The following is a 19290-nucleotide window of genomic DNA, read 5'->3' as shown; positions in this document are numbered from 1 at the left end:
GTGAGAGGGATCGCTACTTTCGCTACGGTAATTTAATGCAGCCTTTCTAGCCCTAAGGTATACAGCAAAATGCATCCCAAAACAGGCGCCCAGATTGGCTGTGGAGGTGCTGATCCCAGGAGATTTACACAATGGTCTGTGCCAGCTGTTGGCTTAACATCTGTGAAGGGTCCTCAACAAACATGGAGGCTGGGAGTTCTGTCAGGGTGGCCCCTAAAAGATGCATTGCGCAGACTGAGACCTGAGTCAGCGGTAGCTTAATTGGGCCAGCTGGGATCCTACTGGCTCCTTGCATCGTCACGTGATCCCTGCTGGCGCTGCAGTACCCCCTCCAGCCACTGGTAGCGCTGCAGCACAAGTGGGGCAGGAAGTTGAGACACGCCCCCCACCATTGTCCCCTCTTACATTTTGTAGTTCACTGATCCAGGTCCCCACAACTCCTTACCCCTGCTGCTCTGGACTTGCTTTTACAGTCCTTTTCCGCCTTCTCATCAGCCTTCAGGGGGACCTGGAGCAAGGAGAGAGACCCTGGTGAGGAAACTGGGGGACGCCAACCCTACGCCCCCCGCGAAAACTAGGAGGCTATTTCACCCCGTGCTGGTCCCGGGATGCAGCTCAAGAGAAAGAGGACATCAGGATAGAAATGCAGGAATTTGCCTTCTACTGAGTCAGAGGTTTTGTCAGACTGGTGACTGGGAGCAGCTGCTGAGACCGCATAACACCTGTCTTGAAAGACATACATTGGCTTCCAGTACGTTTCCGAGCACAATTCAAAGTTGATGCTGACCTTTAAAGCCCTAAACTGCCTCAGCCCAGTATACCTGAAGGAGCATCTCCACCCCCATCGTTCTGCCCGGACACTGAGGTCCAGCGCTGAGGGCCTTCTGGCGGTTCCCTCACTGCAAGAAGCGAAGTCACAGGGAACCAGGCAGAGGGCCTTCTCGGTGGCGCGCCCTCCCTGTGGAACTCCCTCCCCATCAGATGTCAAGGAAATAAACAACTATCTGACATTTAGAAGACATCTGAAGGCAGCCCTGTTTAGGGAAGTTTTTAATGACTGATGTTTTCATGTATTTTTAATCTTTTGTTGGAAGCTGCCCAGAGTGGCTGGGGAAACCCAGCCAGATGGGTGAGGTATAAATAATAAATAAAATAATAAAATAAAAATTAATAAATAATTGTCTACAATGACTGGGAACATCTCTCCAGGGTTTCGGAAAGGAAGATTCCCAGCCCTGCCTGGGGAAGCCAGGAATTGAACCTGTGACGTTCTGCAACCAAAGCAAGAGCTCTACAGCCGAGCTACATCCCTTCCCTGGTTGTTCATTTCAGCACCACGGACACCTCCTAGGGAGAAACGTGCTCCCTAGTAACCCAAGCCCTTCTGAGCCTTGACCTCAGAACATACAGAGCTTTGCTGGATCAGACCAATGGCCCGTCTAGTCCAGCATCCTGTTCTCACAGTGGCCAGATAGCTGCCCCAAAGGGAAACGCACAAGCAGGATTCGAACTCAAGAGCAACTCTTCCTTAGCTGCAGTTTTCCGGCAACTGTCATTCAGAAGCATCACTGCTTCCAGAGCACAGTGATCAGGCCTAGTAGCCACATCTCCTCCATGAATTTGTGTAACCCTCTTTTAAAACCATTCTGATTGCTGGCAATCTGTTCCTCTGGTGGAAGCGAGTTCCGCAGATTAACTGTGCCCCCTGAAGCTCTGTACCTCTTTTGGAGTGACTTCGGAGTCCGTAAACGTCAAGAGCAACAGCTTCCCCCGGCCTCCGACGAGGACCTGGTTGGAGCCGGGCTCGTGGAACATGGCCGCCGGTCTCTCACGTTCACCGAAATTGAACCTCTGGGCATCTGAAAGGAGAGGCGGTCATATTGGTCACGGTTGGAGATGCGGTGGAGAAATAGGAACAACAACACAGTGGTACCTTGGGTTACAGATGCTTCAGGTTACAGACTCCACTAACCCAGAAATAGTGCTTCAGGTTAAGAACTTCGCTTCAGGATGAGAACAGAAATCGTGCTCTGGTGGCACGGCGGCAGCAGGAGGCCCCATTAGCTAAAGTGCTACCTCAGGTTAAGAACAGTTTCAGGTTAAGAACAGACCTCCAAGAACGAATTAAGTACGTAACCCGAGGTACCACTGTACATATGTGGTGGAGGTGTGAGTGGTCATAAAGTTATTATTTAGCGACAGAGATTTATAAGATTTCTCTTTATTTGGTTTCAGAGTTCCTACGGAGCAGGGCTTCGAAGAGAGTAGAGACTCTCCCATGAACCTCAGCGATTTGCTAGGCGTTCAAGGGATAAAGCCGTCTTTTGAAATGTTACTGTCCTGTCTGCACCAGCCTGGGGCTTTGGAGCCTGAATGGATCTGGGCCCTGAGGTCTCCTTGGAGGAAGGGGGCGTGCGTGTAGAGGAGCTGTATGATTGCATAGAGGGAAGATTTGCCTTTGTTGCTCCGCCCCCTCTGTGGCCCCCAGATAGGCTGCCGAGAAGGGATCATGGCCCTCAGACTGGAAAAATGGTTCTGCTTTCTCTCTTCGGAGAGAGAAAACGGGAACTGTCTTCCACTTAAGCGCGTGTACAACGGAACAATCTCCATTCTGCTGCCTCATCCGTCCAGAGAGCTCCTCTTCCACGGCGGCGATATTAATGTGGTTAATGCATAATACATGGGCTTAAAAAATAAAATCAGGCAGAGAAAGGGCAGAGGAGAACACTGAACAGTGGGTGGTGGCGCAGAAACCAAGAGTGGCAGTGGGCTCTTTACAAAAATATACAATTAAAAATAAACCTGCCCTGTTTTAATTACACCCCATGAGCAGGACTGGAGGGCCACCCTTGGCCCTGAACCTGAAATTCCCCATCACGGATTGATCTTATATCTTATCCATCCATCTATGGCAGGCATCCCCCAAACGTGGCCCTCCAGATGTTTTGGGACTACAACTCCCCTCATCCCTGACCGCTGGTCCTGTCAGCTAGGGATGATGGGAGTTGTAGTCCCCAAACATCTGGAGGGCTGAGTTTGCCTATGCCTGGTTTAGGGTGTGGTTGTTTGTTTGTGATTGGCTGTGGCGAATTTTATTTTCGTGTGTGAGTGGAGTGGGTGTTTTGGATAAGGTTAATAATAATAATAATAATAATAATAATTTATTATTTTTACCCCGCCCATCTGGCTGCGTCCCCCAAGCCACTCTGGGCGGCTTTCAACAAAACACTAAAATACAATAACCTATTAAACATTAAAAGCTTCCCTAAACAGTTCCCTAAACTACCCAATATGGCTAAACAGTTAGCCATATTGATTCGTATGCTGTTGGTGGATTCTTGCCGTTTGTCTTGTATGTACAAAATACTACTCCAGGCACCCCCAAACTCGGCCCTCCAGCTGTTTTGGGACTACAACTCCCATCACCCCTGACCACTGGTCCTGTTAGCTAGGGATGATGGGGGTTGTAGTCCCAAAACAGCTGGAGGGCCGAGTTTGGGTGTGCCTGATCTATGGTGCCCATTGGGGCAGATTGGGCGGAACGCAAGGAGCCCGGCAGTAGGTGGCTCCAGAGAGCCAATGGCAGGCAGGAAACCACTAATTCTAGTTTTGCATCTCTTCTCCTCCTTCTGAAAAGTGCAATGCTGGGGGAGATGAGGAGGAGGAAGCCCCCTAATGGTTCCTCCCCCCGGACTGGTTGTGAGCCGGCCGGCGGGTGGGGAGTTGCCTGAGAGCAGAGTGAGGCCAGTGGGGCCCTGCACCATTCATCCTGATGGACCAACCTCTCCACTGGCATACCCACAACATCCTTTCCAAGTCCCTAGCAAACTGCCCTGCTCACCTTTTAAATGAGGGGTTCCCCCAAGGTGAGTGGTAGCGCCCCCTGGAGGGTGGTGAAATTACCTAGGGGGTGCCAAGAGGCGGTGGGAGGTCACTGGGGGTGTAAATGACCACCAGACTCCGAAAAGCTGGCATCACCGGAGCACGTTCCTTGAATTAATTAATCTGAACAGTTTTGATTACATTTGCAATTAACCGTTACTGTTTCGAATGTGATCGTGTTTTTATTGTGCAAACTGCTATTCTGAATAATGCTTTTTTATAGGGGAAAAGGACATTAGGGGTGGGTTGGCGCTGTGGGTTAAACCACAGAGCCTAGGACTTGCTGATCAGAAGGTTGGCGGTTCGAATCCGCACGACGGGGTGAGCTCCCGTTGCTCGGTCCCTGCTCCTGCCAACCTAGCAGTTCAAAAGCACATCAAAGTACAAGTAGATAAACAGGTACCGCTCCGGCGGGAAGGTAAATGGCGTTTCTGTGCGCTGCTCTGGTTCGCTAGAAGCGGCTTAGTCATGCTGGCCACATGACGCGGAAGCTGTACGCCGGCTCCCTCCGCCACAACCCCAGAGTCGTCCACGACTGGACCTAATGGTCGGGGTCCCTTTACCTTTTTACTTTATGGAGCAAAGGTTTGGGGACCACTGATTCTTGCAATGCTATGGTTTGGACTAGATCCCTCTGGATCCCTTCCAGGTCTGCGATTCTGCAAACCTATGCTTCAAACCTCCCTAGCTCCTTTGCCCTGTGCTAACATTTTTGAATTCTGGTGCTGGAGGAAACTCTTGAGAATCCCATGGACTGCAAGAAGATCAAACCTCTCCATTCTGAAGGAAATCAGCCCTGAGTGCTCACTGGAAGGACAGATCGTGAAGCTGAGGCTCCAAGACTTTGGCCGCCTCATGAGAAGAGAAGACTGCCTGATGTTGGGAAAGATGGAGGGCACAAGGAGAAGGGGACGACAGAGGACGAGATGGTTGGATAGCGTCTTCGAAGCTACAAACATTTGTCTGACCAAACTGCGGGAGGCAGTGGAAGACAGAAGTGCCTGGCGTGCTCTGATCCATGGGGTCACGAAGAGTCGGACACGACTAAACGACTCAACAACAACAACAACATTGCAGTGGGGTTGAGGAGCGGGGAGAGCGTTTATGGGGAAATTTCCCCAACGTCACTCTTGGCTGGAAACTGTCCATCTTCCACAAATGGGGGAGCTGAACTGGGAACCCGGAATGGGCATTCAAAGGGCTGGAAACCAGAGCATCCCACCTGGTCCTTGAGAGACTCTCTCTCTCTCTCTCTCTTGCAGAAATGCTGCTTAAACCCACAGGCTTTCCTTTCTGGGGGCTTTTCTAACAAATGTGTCGTGATGAGGAGCAGCGTGCAATTTGGGTCTGCGAGGGCGAGCCCTGAGGGTGGCAACCGCGTATCGGAGAAGGAATCTGGGGCGTTGTTTTTGTGTTCCCTGCCTCCCCTCCTCTCGGAGCTCGCAGCTCTCTTTTTATCCGCACTGCAGAGAGTGCCAAGTCTAGCCTGACCCAGTCTATAAAATCTCCTCCTCCTCTGTTTCTCTGCAAAAAAAAAGCCTCCTGTTTTTGGAAGAGAGCGGCTGTCTTGCTGGCTGCCAGCCAGGCCCTGCAATCCCATCTCAGGTGTGGCACTGCCTCTGGTGCCAAGGGGAAAGAGATGCCCAGGTCTCAGGTATGCCTGAAAGCAGCACTATCTGGTCTGGGAAACCTCCGAGTGTGCAGGGATCCCCTGAGGAGGTGCAGAGTGCCTTTCCTACCTTCTTCAAAGCGTTGAGAAAAACCCGATGTGCAGAGATTCTCTGAGGACGTGCAGAGTGCATCTTTCTGCAGTAAAGGGGACAAACAGCTGCTTGGCCTCTTCAAAGGCCATTTATTCCTACCTACTAGACATTGCTCAGATCCCAGGAGGCAGAACCGGTGTGTGTGTGTGTGTGTGTGTCTAGACCCCAGTTGTGCCAGTTCCTAGATGGCTATGGAATTTGGAGGCATGATTTGGCAAAAGCCAGGAAATCTGGGGGAGAGGGGCAGCATAGGGGTTTTTAATGGCTATAGTTAGCTATGAAGACCCCCATGGAGCATCCAGATGCAGAGGCAGTCTACCTGTAGCAACGCGGCCGGAGAAGGCTGTTGCCATGGTGGCCTAGTGGAGGGCTTCACAGGAGTGTCTGAATGGCCATTGTGGGGAACTGGTCTAGGCCAGACCCCATCAGATGGACCCCGCTCAAGAGGGTTCTTCCTGCTAGCCGTGGTCGTTCAGAATGGAACCTCCATTTACAAAGGCAGTCTACCCCTTCATTAGGGCACAGGGAGAGCCTCACCTTGCAGCGTAAAGGAAAAGAGCTGGTGGTTTCAGACCTCATGTGTGGGCTTCCCTTGGGATGTCCTTATGTCCATCCCCGTCCCCCCAAAAGACCCCATGTGGTGTAGTCGCTAGAGTGTCAGACTAGGACCTGCGAGAGGCCAGGGTTCAAATCTCCACTCGTCCACTTGGGGGCCAGCCACGGCCTCTCAGCCTATCCTACCTCGCAGGACTGTTGTGGGCATTACACGAGGAGGAGAACCATGGGCGTCGCTTTGAGCTCCGTAGAGGAAAAAGGTGGAACATAAACGCAATAGCAAGAAATAAATAAAAAGCCAAAGCATTTGTGCATTTGAGGCCTTAGCCCCAGAGTAAAACAAAACAACAACCCAGCCGGAGTGAAAATGTTGGGCAGGCCCAATGTCCGGCCTCCCTGCTTTCGCAGCAGCCAAATGCCCTCGGTTACCTAGAAGTCCAGATAGACTGCCTCTGGACCTGGAGGTTCCACAAGAATCTCAGAAGAGCCCGGTTGCTGGATCAGGCCCAGAGGGGCCCATCTAGTCCAGCATCATGTTCTCACAGCAGCCAACCAGGTGTCCCAACGAGAAGCCCTCCAGCAGGACCCGAGCGCAAGAACACCCCTGTCCGTTTGTGGTTCTCCGCAACTGGCCTCCAGAGTCCAACAGAGGACGGAGGACATAGCCATTGTGGTCAGGAGCGAACGATAGGCTTCTCCTCCTTGAATTTGCCTTGTCCCTCTATTAAGCTGATTCATTTGCTGCCAAAATGGACTATTTAGTGGCACAAGACCCTCAGGAAGCTGGCCTTATGCCCTTGGTCAATCTAGCCCAGTATTGTCCACACAGACTGGCAGCGCCTCTCCGGGGTTTCAGACGGAGGGTCTCTCCCGGCTATTGAACCCGGGTCTGTCTGCAAGTATTCCCTGCACTGACTGGTAGCAGCTCTTTGGGTTTTCAGAGGGAGAAGGGTGGCCATTGAAAGTGGGGCGAAGCAGATGTTCTGCCCCAGAGCCGCTGCTCTGCCCAACAACATCAAGATGGAAACTTCTTGTGCCTCTTCAAATCACACATCTGTGAATCACAAGGGTGAGATAAGCCAAGAGGCGGTTTGCCACCCGCCCCAGATGTCTATGGGTCCAGGAAAAATTGTGGGGGTCTTGGATTAGGGATGTAGGAAACCCAGCTCCTACCAGATCGGGCTGTTTGTCTGTCTGGAGCAGGCCTGTCGGCTTTGAGTGACGGCATCTTTCAAGGATCTGAGGCCGGGGGAGAAACAAAATCCACTTTCATCTGCTAACCTGGTTTTTATTTTTATTTTTAAATCCCGGGGACTGAACCTGAACTCTTCTGCTGATGCTCTACCCCTGAACTACAGTTTCCCCAGCAAGTTCTGCTGAAATCATTCCGCAGAAGTGGAAGCCGGTCTCATGATGACACAGCCCTCGCCCTTCTCTGAAATGAAAGAGACTCCTGCCTCTGAAGTTTAAATGATTTTAATTGCAAATATGGATGTTTTCACAATTATAAAATGCACAGTATATTAGGAAGGTGTATGCCTCATGAAAGGCGACGATGGCATTTCATAAACAAACAATTCAGCTTCGGACACACCCTATATTTAGAGCCCAATGCTGGGAACTGTAGTTTAAGGGTGCAGGGAATTGCAGTTTGGTGGGCGGTCAACCACAGTTCCCAGGATTCTCAAGTGGTGGGAAGTCATGTGATTTAAATTTAGGGTGTGGAGGTAGACTTCGTCCCACGCAATGGTGATGCTTAATCCTAGGATCACTCAGAGAAGCTTGCAAACGAGTTTGGTCCCTAATTGTTTGTACTGCAGCATCCCTGATTGCCTATCACCACCGATTTACAGAGTTCAATGCACTCATCACTACGACGCCTCATGATATTCAGGCTCCTTCAGGCTTCTGCCACTGAGCTCATGGCTCAGTATAGGATCAGAGGAAGCTGCCTTATACCCAGACAGAGCTTCATCGAGCTCAGAAGTGCCTACACTGACTGGCAGCAGCTCTCCAGGGTTTCAGGCACGGGTGCGGGTGGGATCTTTCCAAGCCCTATCTAGAGATGCCAGGACTTGAACCCGGGACCTTCTGCAAGCCAGGCAGATCCCCTACCACCAAGTAATGGGCCTTCCCTGCTGCAGACTAGCAAGGACCACACCTGAAAGCTGCAAAAGTGATTTAAGGAAGGGCGTTCGCTCCAGATCTTCCAACCAACCCTAGATATGTTTTTAAAAAACCTGTCATTATCTTATGTAATATTTGAAGCATGTCTGGAAGTGAGAGCTGGACCATAAAGAAGGCTGATCGCCGAAGAATGGATGCTTTTGAATTCTGGTGCTGGAGGAGACTCTTGAGAGTCCCATGGACTGCAAGAAGATCAAACCTCTCCATTCTGAAGGAAATCAGCCCTGAGTGCTCACTGGAAGGACAGATCCTGAAGCTGAGGCTCCAATATTTTGGCCACCTCATGAGAAGAGAAGACTCCCTGGAAAAGACCCTGATGCTGGGAAAGATGGAGGGCACAAGGAGAAGGGGACGACAGAGGACGAGATGGTGGGACAGTGTCTTCGAAGATACAAACATGAGTCTGACCAAACTGCGGGAGGCAGTGGAAGACAGAAGTGCTTGGCGTGCTCTGGTCCAGGGGGTCACGAAGAGGCGGGCATGACTAAACGACTCAACAACAACAACAATATTTGAAGCCTGTTGGGCCTCCCTCTTGGCGCTGCTTTGGAAAACCAGGATTCTAGCTGCTCAGATAGACTGCGCCTGCTCAGGAAGCTCTGGTGCAAATAGATAAAGGAAAACACCCCCCCACCCAATGCTGTCTAATGACACAGGGACATTGCCCGCCTTTCATCTCTGATCTGGCAGTGGGATTATCTGTCTGGAAGCCACATCTGTCCCCCCAGACATCTGCATTGCACGGCAAGCAAGATTTGGTTCTAGCAAGAAAGATGTGCACCGCCGGGTCTGGCAAAACAAAACGTCTTGACCCAAAGGAACAGGCAGATGGTATTATAATTGCCTTGGGAGGGGTGCGCTTGGAATGCACTTTGCTGTGTCAGGCTGTAGCCACCAGAAGAAGGTTAATAATAATAATAATAATAATAATAATAATAATAATAATAATAATAATAATAGCCTTTGCTGCCACGCCCTGTAACCTGACTGCTTTCCTTGGAAGTTGCAGGCTGGCTTCATTCAAAAGAGACTTTTGTCTGGCAACAGGGCGTGGGGTATCGAAGTTCTGAGTCGGCTTGTTGGCAGGACACCTGCCTGGCATGCAGAAGGCATGCAATCCCCAGAGGCATCATCCCCAGGCAGGGCTGGGAAAGACTTCTGGTCTGGAACCCGGGAGAGCAGCTGCCAGTCAGTGTTGGGAATGCTGAGCTCCAGAGACCAATGAGCCTGTCTTGGTAAAAGGCAGCTTCTCATGGGTTGCCTCCGGCGCTAGGCGTTCTCAGAGTGGACCCAATGAAATCAATCCTTTCAATGGGTCTACTCTGAGTAGATGGGGCTGCCCATCCTGCCCACAAGTGAAATCCCCGCCTGTCAGACTTGAGAGCGAGAGATGAAAACAAGCAGCTTGGTCGGCTCAGAGTGACTGAGCCAGACCCGGTCCTCTCTAAAATGTGCTTAATGATAAACAGGTTTCCGTGGCAACCGCCTCCTCCTCCTGCAACATGCCTCTGTGCAAAAGGAATGCATAACATCTTAGGTTATATATCTGTTTTTCTACCGAGTATCTCAAAGCTGGGTTGGGGGACGACACCCACAAATGGACCCTGACCATGAAAGGATTAGCAGACCCCCAATTTTCAGGCTGGTGGGGTGAGCTCCTCCTGAAACGCAGAGCGACCACCTAGGATGTCCTGAACACAAATCTGCAAATAGTTTCTCATGCAGAAAGCTGAACAGAGGTAATTCTAACCTGTTCTTATTACCAATCTCCTGCAACTACCATGCATTAAATAAAGTTAAAAGCTATCATATATACACCCCCCCTTTTTTTTTGGAGGGGAGGGAATGTTTCTGGTTAAATCATCTAAGATGAATGCAAAATTGGCTTTTTTTTTAAAAAAAAAGAAATTGCAGGCACTATTATAATAAAAAAATAGTTCTCTCACAAACCTTGCAGATTGAGCTTCAGCCTGGGCACCTTTTGGGAGGAGGCGAGGCAGAGGATGGAGAGCAGGTAAAAACGGAGGCCTCTCATCTTTTTTTAGGGGGGGGGGTATCTGTGTGGGGAGGAAGAGAGAATGTCTGCTTCCCGAGAATGGATGTCTGCAGCAAGGAAAACTCCACAGGCGCTGTTTTTCCTCTGGCTTCTGTCAAGAGCTGAGTGCACTCCTCCTCCCAGCTCTCGCTATCCTAATTTATAGCCCCTTCGAAATAAATAAATAACTACATCCCCACCAACCCGGCAGAGGAGAAACAAACGTCAGCATAGCTTCCTCGAGGGGGGGGGGGAAACCATGACCAACCATCACCGCCTGCCCTGCCCCTTGTTTTAAGTCGCAGGCAAAAGAGAACTGCACAGCAAAGAGATTTGCAAGGTGGCAGAAGGAAAATGGGGAGAAATCCAATCTGGTCGCTCAGGGAATGTCCCTGGGGGGAAATGGCCAGCCCAGAAAGGGGTGGGATGCTTTCAGAGCCGGCTCTGTTGTTGAGTGATGGGCAGAGGTGGCCCTTAGTGCCTGGCTTACAATGGACATATTGTCAGTCAGTCAGTTTTATTGCACATAGCCAAAGGCTGCCGCAGTGTACAATAACCTGGCTATTTTCAATTATGGTTAATTAATTAAAGACTCCCTGCTTTAATGACACAAAGGGGGAAGAGTGAAGGGGTTGTGCTCATGGGATAAATGCTCATTTATGTATCAGTTTATATATCAGTGGGGCTGTGGGTTAAACCACTGAGCCTAGGACTTGCTGATCAGAAGGTCGGCGGTTCAAATCCCCAAGGTGAGCTCCCGTTGCTTGGTCCCTGCTCCTGCCAACCTAGCAGTTCAAAAGCACGTCAAGGTGCAAATAGATAAATAGGTACCACTCCAGTGGGAAGGTAAACGGCATTTCCATGCACCGCTCTGGTTCGCCAGAAGCGGCTTAGTCATGTTGGCCACATGAACCGGAAGCTCTACGCCGGCTCCCTCAGCCAGTAAAGCGAGATGAGCGCTGCAACCCCAGAGTCGTCCACGACTGGACCTAATGGTAATCCAAGCGGGAGATAACTAGAGCATAGAATCATAGAATCATAGAATCCTAGAGTTGGAAGAGACCACAAGGGCCATCGAGTCCAACCCCCTGCCAAGCAGGAAACACCATCAGAGCACTCCTGACATGTGGTTGTCAAGCCTCTGCTTAAAGACCTCCAAAGAAGGAGACTCCACCACACTCCTTGGCAGCAAATTCCACTGTCGAACAGCTCTTACTGTCAGGAAGTTCTTCCTAATGTTTAGGTGGAATCTTCTTTCTTGTAGTTTGGATCCATTGCTCCGTGTCCACTTCTCTGGAGCAGCATGCACCTGCCTACTTAACAGCCTAGCAGCTGAGTCCCATACGAGCTTCAGCCTCTGGACAGTCTTCCAGGGTAGCCCCACGGACAGCACATTACAGTAGTCCAAGCGGGAGGTCATCAGAGCACGGGCAACTGAAGCCAGGGAGATCTGCCTACTCAGACATTTAGAAAGTTAATGCAGGTCTTCACCTGCTTTTAAATCTATTGTTATTTCCTAAGGGCTTTCACTCCTGCTGTTAATTTTCCCTAGCGGCAAATCTTATTGCTTTATCTTTTTTTTTTTCAGAGGGTTTTTTTTAATACGTATATAAACAACCCAGCAGCGTATAAACTTTATGAAATAAATAAATAAAACGTGGACACTCTGTTCCGTTAGCACAGGTATAAGTGCTCCCAGGACACCAATGAGTGGCGTGTACTGACTCAGAACAAGATAATAAAAATTTCCCACGCAGGGCAAGTAGGGAGCTTTCTACAGTAGTTGCAGAAGTGAACACAGTGCTTTTTTTTTCTCCCTCAAAAAATGTTTAGGGGTACTCTCACTTTCCTACTCCTATTGAAATACTGCCCCCCGATGAGGCCAAACTTAGATTCACAAAATGTTTACGGGTGTGCGTACCTCTGCGTTTCCCCAGGGGAAAAAAAGCACTGAGTGGACATAACAAGCGTCTGGCCGTTCAGTCAGATTAAAGAAAGGCTCCTAGAGTGCACTGTCCTTTTCTCAAAACAGATTCCGCAACGGGGAGCCTGCAAGCAGCACCCCAGAACAAGACCTCTCTCTCCCCTCCTTTGGTTTCCAGCAACCAATATTCAGAATGCGGGAGGAGACTCTTGAGAGTCCCATGGACTGCAAGAAGATCAAACCTCTCCATCCTGAAGGAAACCAGCTCTGAGTGCTCACTGGAAGGACAGATCCTGAAGCTGAGGCTCCAAAACTTTGGCCACCTCATGAGAAGAGCAGACTCCCTGGAAAAGACCCTGATGTTGGGAAAGATGGAGGGCCCAAGGAGAAGGGGACAGCAGAGGACGAGATGGTGGGACAGTGTTCTTGAAGCTACGAACATGAGTTTGACCAAACTGCAGGAGGCAGTGGAAGATAGGAGTGCCTGGTGTGCTCTGGTCCAGGGGGTCACAAAGAGGCGGACACGACTAAACGACTAAACAACAACAGCAACGATATTCAGAAGCATTTCTGCCTGCACCTGCGGAGGCTGAACAGCCATCATGCCATCAAAAGCCCTCTTCTCCAAGAATACTCTTTTATTATAATTTTTTTATTGATTTCTTAACATATCAGTCCCAACAGTCATACAACATATCTTCTTATCTTATACAATGTTTTAGACTTCCGTCAACACCTCTGATGATTTTCCGTTCTTTATCACTTATTCTGCATTTCTTAATTTCTATATTGCATTTAGTTGTCCTTAATTCTTTTCATAGTCTTTCTTGTAATATTTCAAGAAAACCCACCTTACACAACTTCTTGCAGTCCTACTAGCATAATCTGTTCATCACAATTACTTTTCAGATAGTTCATATATTTACTCCAGTCCTCTAAGAATCTCTGATCCTGCAGGTTTCAAATCCTTCCTGTTATTTTATCTAATTCTGCATAGTCCATCAATTTCATCCTCCATTCTACTTTTGTCAGTAATTCTTTATTCGTCGGTAGTTCTTCTTGCTTCCATTTTTGTGCCAGTAATATTATTGCTGCTGTCATTGCATATAAAAACAGCTTACAACCCTGTCTGTCAATATCATCTCCTACAATGCCACCAAGAATTCTCTTTTAAAGCCATCACTGCCTCATGTGGCAGGGAGTTCCATAGTCCAGCTATGAAGGACTGTGCTGGATCTTTGCTTCGCTGAATGTCCACATTCCCTAGTCTTACGAGAGAGGAGGAAGAGCTTTCCTCCGCCCGCTTCCTCCAGTTCAAGCATCATTTTGTAAACTCCCGTTATGTTTTTTTTTAAATTGCTTTTCCTATGTGTAGAAGAATACATAACCAAAAGATGCTCCAACAAGAATTTATTGATATGTATAGACTGATTTCACAAAGTTAAGTTAAGCTAAGCTAAGCAGATATATAAGAATGAATGTTTAATTATTAAGTTACAAAATTACAATCTCAATAATAAAGTTACAAAATAATAACAAGGTTGGGTGAAGACACAGGGCAAGAAATAAGAAATGGATAAATGTTGGTACATAATGAAATGTGAAAGTGTGAATTTATGAATCTAATGTATATGTGTCAATATGTAAAGATTTCATATATGTATTGCAGCATTAATAATAAATAAATCAAGTGCAATTTTTTTTTTTAAAAAAAATCGCTTTTCCTCCAAACTAAAAAAAAAATCCCAGAGGCTTTTCCTCACAGGCGAGACGCTCCACCCCCTTGATCCTGTGGGTCGAATTCCCCGCCGGAGGCGAAATCAAGCCTTAGATGAGCTCTCCTTCCAAAGGAATCGCAGGGCTGGAAGGGAACCCCTGAGGTCATCCATCTGAACCCCGCCCGTGCAATGCGGGAAGTCGGACCTGATCTCTCTCTCTCTCTGCCCGCTGGAGTCTCGCCAGAGGAGAGGAAGCATCGCACCAGTTGGAGAACGAAGATGCTCTTCTGGCACAGCTTGAACTAAAAAGGGAGAGCATTTTAAGATCAATTGGGGAGGGCGTGGGAAACAGGAGGCAGCGGAGCCGGCAGGACATCCATTTAGTATTGCCCATCACAAGCAGAAAGCCTCCGGCCTCCTCTATCTCCTCCTCCCAAAGCATCTCTATTCCTGGTGCCTGAAACCTTAATCGCTTCTGGGAACAGCAGGTTGGGTACCAACATCAGCACCACCGCCTCTGATGCGGCGCCCTCTTCTGGTCACGCCTGGGCTCTGCAGCCTCCTGGCGCACCCAAAATGAAGAAATAAAACCCCACGTTGCCGTGTCACGCATCTTTAAAGGGAGCGTGCGTAAAAAAGGGCTTTGTATCCGAAATCAAACTGCCCATCTTCACCGCCCTCCCCAGCAATAAGATGAGCAGAGTCCAAGTAAGCGCTACTACTCAGAGTAGACCCATTGAAATGAATGGATCTAAGTAGTGTCCGGTTTTTTTGCCTGCGTGTGACTATGCAAAAATATGCACGTTGTATTCAGAATTCTGTTTTTTTAATTTTCAAAGATCTTTATTGAAACTTAACATATATACATAATAACCAAAATTCCCAATGATTCCCTCACATAAAATATAATACCTAAATTACAACAGATGCATAATTATACACTTAATTATAAAACCCACCTCCCACCCTCTACTTCCCTCCACAGCAATTCAACTTCTTTATATTTCTTTCTACCTTTTTTCCTTGCATTCTATAATACAGTAAATTATTTTTGTTAAATTCTGATTTTTCCTTCCTTCTTTCTTTCTTTTGTTATTGCTTACATTTTTTTAGTCTAAGCCTATTAACATGTCAATTTTAGAACAAAATGTTTTAGGTTGTATTCAGAATTAAGCTGCCCCTCTTTCCTCTCTTAAACAGCGTTTAGCTACTCAGAGGAGACCCACTGAAAAGGATGGGCCAGAGTTAGTTTGCTCGGAGTGGAATTAATGTCGGATAACACAGCCCCATAATTTTGCAAAGCGTTTGCTGGAGTGATTTGCAGAGATGTCTGAGAATTATGAGCAATGTTACATCAGCACGGCTTTCAGTCAACAGGAATCTGCCATTTTTGGCACCCACAATCCGTTTGATTTCTTGTCGCTATGGGTACTGTACTTGGAATAAATTTTCCCACAAAATGACAGAGGGCAAGGCGGATCTGTTGCTGAGTTTCATTGCTTCAGCCCAGATGGGTGTTATTTCTTTGGGAGAACAGCCCAGTCACTCTGGGCTTAAGGCGTCCGAAATAGGTGTTCCCTGATTCCTTTTAGTATGTCCCCACAAATTTTGTTGTTTAGTCGTGTCCAACTCTTCGTGACCCCTTGGAGGAAAGCACACCAGCCACTTCTGTCTTCCACTGCCTCCCGCAGTTTGGTCAAACTCATGCTGGTAGCTTTGAGAACACTGTCCAACTATCTTGTCCTCTGTCGTCCCCTTCTCCTTGTGCCCTCCATCTTTCCCAACATCAGGGTCTTTTCCAGGGAGTCTTCTCTTTTCATGAGGTGGCCAAAGTCTTGGAGCTTCAGCTTCAGGATCTGTCCTTCCAGTGAGCACTCAGGGCTGATTTCCTTCAGAATGGAGAGGTTTGATCTTCTTGCAGTCCATGGGACTCTCAAGAGTCTCCTCCAGCACCAGAATTCAAAAGCATCCATTCTTTGGCCATCAGCCTTCTTTATGGTCCAGCTCTCGCTTCCATACATCACTACTGAGAAAACCATAGCTTTAACTATACGGACCTTTGTCGGCAAGGTGATGTCTCTGCTTTTTAAGATGCTGTCTAGGTTTGTCATTGCTTTTCTCCCAAGGAGCAGGCATCTTTTAATTTCGTGGCTGCTGTCACCATCTGCAGTGATCATGGAGCCCAAGAAAGTAAAATCTCTCACTGCCTCCATTTCTTCCCCTTCTATTTGCCAGGAGGTGATGGGACTAGTGGCCATGATCTTCCACAAATTTACGTATACTAATTTATTGCAGCTAAGAACCTTGTGCTTGAGTTTGCTTTCTGGTTTTTATGGAAGCCACCCAGAGTGGCTGGGGAGGCCCAGCCAGATGGGCGGGGTATAAATAATAAATTATTATTATTATTATTATTATTATTATTATTATTATTATTATTATTATTTCTCTTCCCTCCCAATCCATTTTCCTTTTGTGCTGTGCCTTTAAAAAAAAATATCAGGGGTGGGGAACTTCTTTTAACCTGAGGGCCAGATCCAAAACCAGTCCACCTACTGTGAGTCTTCTTTTAAAAAAAAACAGATGGGGAGGGCCCCATGACACCTGGTGACTCAAAGTTCACGCTGGGAGACAGGCAAAGAGTTGAGCAGCCTCTCGCCTCTCTCCAAAGGAAGCTTGTGGTAATCCACTTTATTCCGGCGCCGGGGGTCCCAACACTCTCTGCGTTTCGTCATCCTACACACAAGGTCTCTGGAACAGCTAGGGAATCCTAGTTCAAGTTCAAGCTGCCCCAAAAGGAACTGATCCCAGTTCACGTTCGACCCTTTATGAAACAGACTGGTTAAGTTGCTAGTTCAATCTGAGCTCCTCTCAAATGCCTCTTGGCTAAATTTCTTTCCAGCGTTCAAAGCATTGCAAGCTGCTCTGCTGAACTATGAAATAGACTTAAGAATGCTAAGAAAACATCAAAACACACACAACAGTGGAATGTAAATGACTCATTTCCTTCCTATACTTATGATCTTAAAGGCCTAGAGTTCAGAAATTACAGAAGAAGTCAAAGGTGACTGTTATAAGTTTGTGGGGTGAGTGGGCAGATCCCCCTAAATTCTTTAATTAATAAATGTTATAATTTAGCTAATATTTGGAGTATTAAGGGAAGATGCCAGGCACAGGCAGGTTGTACTAGCTAAGGCTTCACAATTGGGACGTTCAGGAGATGACAACTGTGAGATATAAATTCCCTTTCCATGTTTTTATAATTTTAAGGATGCTTTTAGTAATGCTTTCCCATGCGGGTCTAAAGATCTCGATCCACACTTCTGACATTTTAAAGGATGTTCTTAAGCAACAAGGATGTTCTTAAGCAATTGTCTGTAGGACAATAGTGTGTGTGTGTAGAATTTGACAGGAGTTGCAAAATCTGCTCCCCTTCCCTGGGGGGGGGGATGTTGCTAACTGGCATCTGGGACCCCCAGTGACCTGGATTGGGGGCGGAGGACTGCTGCCCACGTCACCGAGATTCCCGGCCGCATCACGCCCCTAGCTGACCAATTGGGGTGGTCGGGGGCGTGGCCACAGGATATTTAAACTGAAGCGCGGCATGACCTCTTTCCGCCTCCTCTCTGGATCTCCCAGTCCAGCCACCCTCTGTTTTTTTTCCCCAATAGATTTTATTGAGATTTTAAAGGTTACAAAAAGAAAAAATAAAGAACAATACAAGAACAAAGAAAAAAAAGAAAAAAACACACGAAAAAAGATGCAGATAATTAAAAAAAAAAAATCAATCCTTTACATAACTTTCTTTCCTTTGCTTATTTCCTTGACCTCCTCACACCTCCCTTTTTTGTATTCTAATTCAATTAGATATTTCAGCAAATCCTTTCCATCTTTATTTTTATCCTAATGATTTATCTTAATATACTATAATTTTACATTCGGTTCTTTCACCAATTAACAATCCATTTTTACTTAATCCTTTATATCATTTCTGCTAAAACCACATTACTTCATTCCAACATCCTTCTAACATTCCTTAATTTTACAATGTTTCTGTAGATAAACTTTAAGTTTCTTCCAATCTTCTTCCACCAACTCTTCTCCTTGGTCTCGGATTCTGCCAGTCATTTCCGCCAGTTCCATATAGTCCATCACCTTCATCTGCCATTCTTCCTGCACCCGCCCTCTTTTTAAGCTTCCCTATGACTTGACCTTGCTAGGGACATATGTCAGCCGCCATATTGGTGGGGCCGGGTAGGAATTTTCCCCACTTGGCAAATTGGCACCAGCCTTTTGGTTTTCGCCTAGCTTGTAGCAATCGTCACAACTTTGTTAGGGAAGCCTTTGGTAGCCTCTAGGTGCCCCTATCCCTTCAAAGGGGTGTGTGGATCCTGTCCAAAGCTTGGTCGTGGGCTAGGACCATGTCATGACCCACTGGCGCCCTTGGGGGCACCCTGATTTCATGTATATCATGTAATAAACAAAAATCTTTCCTTATTCCCTTATGGGGGACACAAGAGCCCTTATAGAGTCCTTTGCAGGTTCTCCATCGGTCGGAGAAAATAACAGAGGCCAACCAGATAATATTGAGAAGCAAAGCAGCTAGTAAGCCTGATCTTTGTTGAACTGTTGCAACAGGGTGCTCCCCCCACACGCAGGAAAGGAGGAGGACCCAGAACAAAGCTGTGTCCGCTCTTATATAGACATTTTAAATTGCCCGCCCTGGAGTCCAAGACCACCCCCAGAAACACCATACCTACATCACAGAAAGGGCGGTCTACAACAGAAATCTGAGTGCGTTGTTTACCTCCTGTCTGGCAGGTTACCTGTTAATGCTCACTTGATTGGATACCCTGGGGAGCCTGGCCAGTCTTTTGTAATGATAAATACTTAGTTCCTGAGCCAGGTCACAGGCTCACCCTATTCATACACAGACATACCCTTAAGACAGGATTTGTGAAGGAAAAGACAATGGGGAGGCTTTTCCATTTTCCTTGACCTTGCAGAGGAATATTTGGTCAGTTTGGGAATCAAAATGGTTCCAAGGCTGTTTTCCTGTGCTGCTTCAGACATGTGGTTTATATATTTATGTACATGTTTGCTTGGTACATTTATGAACATTTATTTTATATATATGTCATATATATATATGACCTAATTTTTTTTATTTCAGTCATAAGGCTCCCCCTTCTAGTGGTTTACCCTTAGGAGACACCGTGCAGATGGGCA

General features: G+C 47.5%; 2 protein-coding genes across 3 annotated transcripts in view; both read right to left on the bottom strand.

Annotated features, from left to right (window-relative positions):
* Window positions 1-10770, bottom strand: part of LOC309329863 (semaphorin-7A-like) — a 28156-nt gene extending 17386 nt beyond the window's left edge. Inside the window, exons 1-3 of one of the 2 annotated variants that reach the window (XM_081841001.1) lie at window positions 10338-10770; window positions 1720-1859; window positions 446-508 (exon numbers count right to left, since the gene is read on the bottom strand). In XM_081841001.1, coding sequence (XP_081697127.1) covers window positions 446-508; window positions 1720-1859; window positions 10338-10422 — 288 coding nt within the window. In that variant the 5' untranslated portion in view covers window positions 10423-10770. The remainder of the gene's footprint in view (window positions 1-445; window positions 509-1719; window positions 1860-10337) is intronic. The other variant, XM_081841002.1, reaches the window with a different exon arrangement.
* MRPL9 (mitochondrial ribosomal protein L9) overlaps window positions 1-19290 on the bottom strand; it is a 91510-nt gene that overhangs the window by 68463 nt on the left and 3757 nt on the right. The window lies entirely within an intron of this gene.

Source organism: Podarcis erhardii (genome assembly GCF_964252035.2).
Source record: "Podarcis erhardii genome assembly, chromosome: 15".
NCBI lineage: Eukaryota > Metazoa > Chordata > Lepidosauria > Squamata > Lacertidae > Podarcis > Podarcis erhardii.
Note: the sequence above shows the minus strand (reverse complement) of the source record. Positions and strands in the feature narration are given on the sequence as shown.